The sequence below is a fragment of the Limulus polyphemus genome, unplaced genomic scaffold (assembly GCF_000517525.1).
Source record: "Limulus polyphemus unplaced genomic scaffold, Limulus_polyphemus-2.1.2 Scaffold3583, whole genome shotgun sequence".
In the NCBI taxonomy this organism is placed as follows: Eukaryota; Metazoa; Arthropoda; class Merostomata; order Xiphosura; family Limulidae; genus Limulus; species Limulus polyphemus.
This window is the reverse complement of record NW_013669193.1, coordinates 2,956-12,418: the sequence shown is the minus strand read 5'-3', so window position 1 is coordinate 12,418 and position 9,463 is coordinate 2,956. Positions and strand designations below refer to the sequence as shown.

At 31.7% G+C, this 9,463-nt stretch overlaps 1 protein-coding gene across 1 annotated transcript in view; it reads left to right on the top strand.

Annotated features, from left to right (window-relative positions):
* LOC106469635 (rho family-interacting cell polarization regulator 2-like) overlaps positions 1-9,463 on the top strand; it is a gene marked incomplete at its 3' end in the record, with an annotated part of 76,048 nt that overhangs the window by 64,774 nt on the left and 1,811 nt on the right. The window contains exons 10-12 of the mRNA XM_013930136.2: positions 3,133-3,281; positions 4,220-4,340; positions 8,456-8,968. Of these exons, the coding sequence (XP_013785590.2) occupies positions 3,133-3,281; positions 4,220-4,340; positions 8,456-8,968 (783 nt within the window). The remainder of the gene's footprint in view (positions 1-3,132; positions 3,282-4,219; positions 4,341-8,455; positions 8,969-9,463) is intronic.

Sequence of the window (9,463 nt, the reverse complement as noted above, 5' to 3'; positions counted from 1 at the left end):
AATTAGTGTTTACTGTATGTTACACATTACACTTGTATACAAGAAGCCAACAAGTATGACTGTAGCATATAACTTAAATTCTAACTATCTCGTGTATTGTACCATTTGTAACATGGACATTTGAAGCACAAAAGGATTGTCGTTGAAAGATATTATATTTTGTTTTGATTAAGTCGACACAAATGTTTCTTTTTAAATAAAAAATTTGTTGTATGATATTAATTTATTCTTTGTTACCATGTTATAATTTTTGTAACTTTAATGATAATTTCATTGTTAAACCTGTTTTGATTTGTGTTCCATTTATTTCAACTAAAGGTGCTGTAGTTTATAGATAACTTAATATTCACGATTTAGGTTTAATGTTATATCATTGTAGCCACCTGAATTCTTATTTGTTTTCACCCATTTCACTGTATACTATGTAAATATTACATACATTTCTCTCCTGGTTTTGTATTTCTTAGCTACAAAATTCTGAAATAGTGTGTAAAATACAGCCTTAAGAGCTACTTTTAGTAGCATGACTAATTAAGGAATTGTCTGTTTCATGAGAGTTCAATTGTGTTCTGCATGATTCTGCACCCGAGAGATACCCAGGGCTGTTGAGAGCTACCATGGGCCCTTTAGAAGGATTGTTATATGACCCCCTCCTCCTCCTAACCTGAACCCAGACATGCATGTACAAACTGACTGTCAACAAGCTGAAACTTATAATGTCATAATATGATAACTTATTCAATCTTGGATTAAAAGCATGCATCTTGTTAGGTTTATCATGACATATATATTCTACTAACCTGTTGTGTTTTTGTTACAGATTTTACAGTTAAATATCATATTTTAAGGATTTGTATTAGTGTGGATATGTTAGTATCAGTTAAGATACTAACATCAAAGTCACTGAGTTATTGTGGATTTTGAAGAACATTTTTTGAAAGTTTTCAACTCACCGTATATGACAGTCATGATGCAAGTCCTCTAAAATCTTCTGTCTCTGATAACCCACCTACCACCCATTTTTGGAGTACAGAATCTGATGTAAATTGATAATACTATACCATGGATATTCTAATGAGAAGAATGATTTTCCCAGGTTTGAATCCCATAATGACATGCAACTTTAAATTGGACAACTATCACATTTAGTTTATAATGATTAACCCTAATATTCTATGTTAATATTGATCAAAAGGAAGTTTGTATAGCTAAGAAAGTACAATGATATGGGTTGTACTTCTTTATTTGGAGCTGGACTGGATATTGGTATTAAGAACACCACATAGATGGTTATTGAAATAAAGAATTCAGCAAACTCTTCATTGAGTTACACGCAATAAATATGTTAAGATCTCACAATTCAGGGTCCACTTTTGATAGTTACACGTGTAGCCTATAAGTGTGAGATTGGGTGAGGGGATATATGGGATGAATTAAATAATATAACATTGTAATAGCATTTTGCAGTAGCCATGATATTTTCTCATACACTGCACTTTTTTTCTTTTCACTGATGTCGGTTGTGGCAGTGACCATTTTGACTGTTGGCAACAAATGATAATCTTTACAGTATTCATATATTTATTACTTATGCTGTCTCTCTGTTGTTTAATCAGTTAATTTATTATTTTTTATTTTATTTTATATCCCCTCTTTTCCAGGCCCCCTAGAGACCTGGGCTCCAGGGATTTTTCCCCAGTACCCCCCCCCCCCCAACCTCTCAGCAGGCCTGAGAGAACCTTGTGTTATTCTTATGGAACAGAGACACCTATCTTCTGTTTTGTCACCTTCAGAAAGAATGTACATTAAAAGAGCAGTTTTCCACAAAATTAATTCTGACCTTTGAGGAAAGCAGAGTTGTTTCTGTCCTAAAGGAACCAAGTCTTGCTGTTGAAGTTTAGTCCTGGTGTTAATCTTTCACCCATTCCTTCTGCTGATCATGTAAATTAATTTCCCTAAATCTTTACATTGAGTTTTATTTTGCTTCAATTTTGTCTTATCAACTTGAAACACATTATACAAGTGTAATGTGTAACATACAGTAGACACTAATTAGTTATGTTCAGTCATACTTGTTGGCTTCTTGTATACAAGTGTAATGTGTAACATATAGTAAACACTAATTAGTTATGTTCGTATTCCAACCAATAATATATAGAAGGGCATTCATGCAGACTTTTTGTATGAACTGTTTACTCTTTAGGTCCATTGATACATAGCTAATTACAGATTAGACAATCCATACTGTGTGCAGTAGAGAAAGGAAGGGAGAGTTCTTCTTTTCTTGATTAACTCTCTACATCCATAATGAACTGGAAACAAAAAGACAATTATATAATAACTAGTTTGGAGAACTAATGCATGGTACATTCCCTTAATTACGCCATGAAAACAGTCTAATGAGGCACATTTTGTTGCCTGTTTACTTATTACATAGTGAGAAATTTCAAAAACCAATAAGTAATTGGGCTAATCATTTCTATTATCTAGTCATTCAGAATTGGTTTACTTTATAGAGTCATTCAACAGTGTATTTTAATATTAACTTTTAACCAGAAGCCCATCACGGGCCTGTAAATAATACTGTGATTAAAGATATTGTTAGTCATTATATGATTTTATACCACACCTATTATCCAATCAGGTATAACTTGCTATCCTAGGCATTATAAAATATTAATCATAATTTATTATATGTTTATTGTAAATACTGTTTTAACACATGGTAGTTTCCTTCTGTTTGATCAATAATACTATTAAGAAGTTTTATATAACAAACAAATATTCTAAAACTAAATAGGTAGTTTATTATATCTTGATGTACACAAGGATAAAAGGAGAAGTATTTTGAAATATTTTCATTGAAAAAAAACTTCAATTTCCATTGGCTACTGTGTGGTCATTGTACACAGTATTAGTTTTGTCATCATTGATGTGTGAGAAAATCCAGTGATAATTATTATGACAAATTTTGAGCAACATTTCTTTGTTTAAACACGAAGTAGAAAACTGAGTAAACCATTGCATAAAGAATGTTGTTTTTATTTTAAAATAATTCATAGTTGTAACCTGTGTGAATAAAATTCCAAGATTTTATTGCTATTTAAAATATTTGTTTGCGTGTTTTTACAGGCTGTTGAAGTGAAAGGTTTTGGAAAGAACAAAACTTTAGGACACAAACTTTGTGATACCAAGGATCTTTTTAGTGCTTACCCTCAACTCATGACTGTTAATCTGAACCCTAATGGATCACTGAAACTGAATGTTGTTGTAACATGGAAGTAAGTGTGTTATTTGCCAATAACAGTGATAAGTCTTGATAATAGAGTTAGCACAAAGGATCACATATAAAGTGTAATAAGCTTAAAATAAGACCCAAAATGCAAGCACTTTCGAATAGTTGATTATTCGAAAGCGCAACAAGGGGTTCTTGTTCTCCTGAAGAAGAATACTCAACTATTCGAAAGTGTTCACGTTTTGGGTCTTATTTTAAGTTTGTTACAATGAAAAGTCTGTTAGTTTGTTTCCATTTTCAAAATTACACATTATCATTATAAGAAAATAACTAGTTTATCTGTGTATATATCCATATGATACAAAATCTCTATTTGATATACTGTTTTTTTTTATTCAAAGCTATGAACGGTGATTCATAACTTCCCCCAAAAAAATATTTTGGTAATCTGTATCATAACTTTTAATTTTTTTTTATTATTTGACTGAATTAAGCAGAAAAAAAAACAACCTACCCTGATTGGAAGTAAAAAATATAATTTCTTAATTGGCCATGTAACTATTTTTCATCAGATTTAAAAAAAAAACATTTTATATTATATGTAAGCAAGAAGTCTTTTACATAAACTAAAACTTCACAATAATTTATTGCCCAGGCTCATTGGACAACTCTAATTATATTCCATCATCAGGAGGAACCTGCTGAAACACAGTTGTCCAACAAGCCTAGTGCCATCTTGACAAGTTATAGTGCAGTTTTAACATTGTGGTATTTATAGTGTATGTAATTCACGCTCAGATACTTTCTTGGACCATATTTAACTTTTACATTCTGTTAAGAGTATGTTGTTTTTTTTCTGCCAGAAATTCTGTTGAGTTCAAATTATATATTCATTTCATGAGTTTTTATGTGCATTGGTTTGAATGTAAATGGTGCTTTTAAGCAGAAACTTACAAATTTGTAAAATAATAACTCTTATTTCAGTCCACTGCATACTTGTACAGAAGACACTGTATCACAACCTATGCTGCCTGTAGGAAGTATGTTAAAAAGTTCACCAACTAGTAGGCAGCAAGAAGAATATAACAGATCTTCAGGTTTGAATGTAAGCTTGCAGAATTTTGCTCTTGTGATATTAAAAAGTAGCATTACCAGGACTCTGAGGTTAATACACAATGTTGCATTTCCAGTGATTTATAGTACACCTGAAGAGAAAATTAGCTGATGTGTACAACAATACCATAACAGTCTTTCCAGTTAGGAAGAAAGATAACATTCTTTAAGATAACATTTGAGGACAATTAGGGACCATCCACTAAACTTTAAAATAAAAATAGAACACTCAGATTTATTCCTTATCCTTCAAATATTTATCAAGCTTTCCATTAAACTCTATTAAATATACTGTATCCACCATATCTGTAGGCAACCATTCCAAATACCAACCACCCTGTTAGAAAAATAATAAAGATGGCTGCTACCCTGCCATATTTATATTTCTGTTCTGTAGTCCTACCATTCGTAAAATTAAGTACAAGTAAAAAAGATGCATCAACACTATCAATTTCCTTAATAATCTTAAACACTTCAGTCAGATACCCTATAACTCTATTTTTTCAAGATAAAACAATTCCAGACATCCTGACCTGTCCTCATGTGACAACCTTTCCATTCTAGGTAGCCCTCCTCTGAACCGTTTCCAACAATTCAATGTCTTTACTAATATATAAGAAGTCCAAGACCAAACGCAATACTCCTACTCAATGACATATACAATGAGATTATAACTTCTTTAAACTTGGATTCAATATTTCTTTAGATTCAACCTAAAATCCTATTTGTCCTGCCACTAGAAACAGCATACTGCTTGGCTAAGGAGATTGATTGACTAGAACAACAGTATCCTTTTATTTCTAAAACACTATAAAGTTTACTCCCATCAAAATTATGATTTCCCACATGCATTTATTACAATCTAATTCACCAACAAATCTGAATCATTTTGTAAAGCAGCAGCATCCTCACAGCTAGCAATATCCAAGACCTTAATATCATCAGTAAATTTAAGCAATTTGTATAGCATTTCTTCATCTATATGAATCAATAAGAACAAAAGTCCTAATACTGAAGTCTGTTATAACAACCCCTCTACTCTCTTCCACCCGGCCACTTTTCTATCCAATGAGCCAACTTATCTCTCCCACCTACAGAGGTCATTTTTTTAGCAAACTTTTTTATTTGTGGCACCTTCTCAAATGCTTTATGAAAATCCACCTACAAGAAATCCACACCTGCATTCTCATCTACATAAGCAGTAACATTTTAAAGAATATCAAAAGATTAGTAAGGCAAGATTTTCCCTCGGAGAAACCATGTTTACTATCCAACAAAATTTTAAATGTAGATAAATGATTTTGCAGAGCATCTTTTATCAGACTTTCAAAAACTTTTCTCACAACTAATGTAAAACTAATAGGCTAATAATTATTTGGACAGTTTTTATTACCTCCCTTTAAAAGAAGAATTATATAAGCCAACTTCCAATCATTTGGCACCTACTGACTATTCAAGGACTTACAAAAAATAGTAGTAAGTGTCTCACATATCCAATCCTTAATATCCTTCAAACCTGTTGGTGAAATATCAACTGGTCCAGGACTTTATCATTCAGTAAACTTCTCAATTTTTTTGTTAAAAAGCTCAGATTTAATGTGATCACCTCGATCAGTCTTGTTTCCACCCAGCAACTTGTCAGGATGAGAAGTATTACTTAAGTCTTCGTTAGTAAAAATTGAAAAAAATAAAGTATAATTTGATAACCCAGCCATCTCACAATCATCATTAGCTTTCCTTTATCATCTCTCAAAGACCCTCCTCCAATCTTAACATTTTGCTTATGTCTTAGTAACAAATGGGAAGAAATTCATTTTGACTTGAAATCTTTACTCAGTTGTATTTGCAAGGGTTAGATATAAATCTAATAATAAACTGTACCTTTTTCATTAAATCTTTATCTATTGCTGATTACATGTGCATATCAGTGTTTGTTAGGCCTAGATCTAATTTGTGCTAATGCTATGTCTCGTTTATATGCTTATGTAAGTTGTGTAAAGAAAGCGATAAATCTGCATATAAATATAAATCACACTAATAAAAATTTTCATTTAATCTTTTATTAGGTCTACAGCATGATTAAAATGGTCCATGAATTTATGGGATGTCAAAAATATACTGGCATCTTCTTTTATCGCAAAATCGGGTTTTTGAGCACCAGCGTATGTACAGCACACATACCATGTTTTGTAGACAGTAACTGTGTAAATCTATTTGCCAGTGTTTGCATTTAACACCCACAATTAGCCAAAAGATTCCAAAATAACGTAAGGCCTAACAATTTGTTGGACGTCCAGTGCTTCCAAACCAAATGTGGGCTGTCATGTATGGCATCAGACTAAAGACAATTTTATTCACATTAGGCCTAGATCTATTTGTTTGTAGCAAGGAAATATATGAAATTCTAGGAATCCTGTTAAAACAGACTTCACATATTAAAACAAATATAAGAATTCTTAATGAATAAATAATGATACTAATAAAATAAATCTCAATAAAAATCTTATGATAAATATTATTTAAAATATTCTACCAAATTGAAAAACTTAATAGCATTACCTAATAATTTTGTATATTAGAGTGTTGAATATATTAAAATACCAATATAAAATAATCAAATGAACATTGTATTGTGATTCCCATTCCCTTGCAAGTTTGCAAAATACCAGGCAGTGTAGTTTTAAAACAAACTGATTTTCAAATAAAAAATACCAGGAATGGCTAGAAAGGAATTCACACCCTGGAAAAGCAAGGTGTAAACCATGCCTAAACTCATTTGAATAGGTTTGTACAGTCATTTAACAAGCAAGAAACATGCATAAACTTTGAGAAAGCTGAAAAGGAAAGAAACTAGTCTTCTCACAGTGGCCAATTCCCTGAAGAAAGAATTTTTGAAGGTTCTTACAGTTAAAATTAAATGGGAACTGTCAAACGAGAAATACTTAAATACTTTGACTTTTTTATTTTTAAGTAATTAAGTTTCATTTAAACACTGCTAGATTAGTGATAAACATATTACTGCCTTTTCACTATATGAAACTTTATTTACCAATATTTCTATAATGTTTATATTTGAAAACTTGTACGTCCAGGTGTAGTTTCTTGTATATCTCACATGAAATGGTCCTTGAATTTCTAAAAATAATCATGGAAAACTCATGAAATTTCATTTCTGCTTAGGTACAAGGACCCTGGTTTTATCCGTATCTCTAAATAATTCAATTTACCAGTTCACAACAGATAATTCTTGTCACATCCATTTAAAATATACATTTTTTTTTAAATTTCTAACCATAACCTCATTATTCCATCTCCAATATGCAGTAAAATACCAAACTTAATTGAACAATTATCATTTACACCCAGATGTTCCCCAATCTCCACACTCAATCAGCACCATCGACAGTCAGTACGGGCCCCAGGGCAAACATTCTCGCCAGGCCCGTTTTTTCTTTCTTTTTAACGTTTTTATGAACTTATTAAAAGGAAGATCCTAAATTAGAACAATAACAAACTCATGAAAAAAAAAAAGGCAAAATAAGAGCAGCAGCCATTTTTAGCTCACAGTATAAGTGTAAAAACGTTAATAAGGTAACAACAAATATCTCTTAAGTCTATAAATTAACAAATATATATTAATTGTTACTCAAATTATTATTTCAATCATTCTTAATGTATCAAGTGTCTATATACAAATAAAAGCCAAAAACTATGCTTTTTATGATTAAATGAAGATACGGCCTAAAGGTGCTTTGCGGGCTTTAAGGCATTACCAGGTTTTGTTCACCCTGATTCTTGGGAAGTTGCCTCTCCATCCTCGTTGGAGAGACTGTTCTCAACCATTACTCTATTAGAACTTAACAGTAACTCTAAAATGTCATTCTTCATAGTATCTTCCCTGGCTAATTTATAAAGAATACTAGACGTAACCATTTCTTAAAAACCTGTCTCCCTCATGGTTTGGCTGTTTATTGTTGTTTATGAACAACTTTTGTTTATCCTGTTTGTAACTTAATTGTAATTATTTTTTTGTATACAAATTGAACTAGTAGTGTCAGAGTTATCGAATGATAAGAGAACGTGATCATAGTTTATAAAATATTTCAGAGGCCTACTTTCCATCACCAATCAGATAAAACTGAGATGCTGCAGGACTTCAGAGTTGATCTTGGTCGCGCTTATGCTTCTGCTCCAAACTCCACTGTTACAACACCTGAAACTGAATTTGTAGATCTGCCATCAAGCGTTCATTTTCACTCAGCTCTTTTATGCAGAACTGGAAGTCTTAGCAATAGTATAGGTGACAACAGACTTTATCAAGCACCAAAAGATTCCATAACAACTTCTACACTGACAAACTCATTACAATCCCAGAAAGCAGATCAACCACATCTGGAAGTAGTAGAGACAAAAACCTCACAAGAAAAGCTAGGAATCCAGAATGTAAACAGTTCCGAGCATTGCAGTATAGGCGACTCACCAGTTGAGTTCCATCTGAACAGCAGTAACTTGTATGCAATTGTATATAACTTAGGAGCATGCCTAGAGGACATTCAAGGACAATACCCAGAACTACTACTTTTAGAGCAGACGATAGGAGAGATGGAGAGAATATTCAGAGTAAGTCTTTTAATTATTGAAGTTAGTTTTCCTTGGAAAAATACCAATATATATATATATAAATAACCAGTCTTATAAATTTATTGTTGCATTTAATGCGATAAATATCTGAGCAAGCATTATAATTGATTATATATTAATGATGAATCGTTTTTGTAAAACAGTAAATTGCATCAAAAAGTTGTGATCTTAGTTTGATCGTGAAACAATTCCTTTTTTTCTTGGATTGCCACAAACATTTCTACGTGTGTTAACATTTTTAATTGATTACAACTATTCATAGATAGGAAACAATAGACATCTACTGGATTTTTCCGGGGAGAATAATTTCTGATATCAGTAACTCGTGAACATCTAAATAAGCCACAAGTCAGTAATAGTCGAGTATCTAGTTAACAATGCTTATTTCAAATTAAAGAAATACTTTAGCAAATGAAAGAGGTTATGAATATAAAATTATTAAACCACATTCAGCAGTTTTTCTTCTTACAGAAA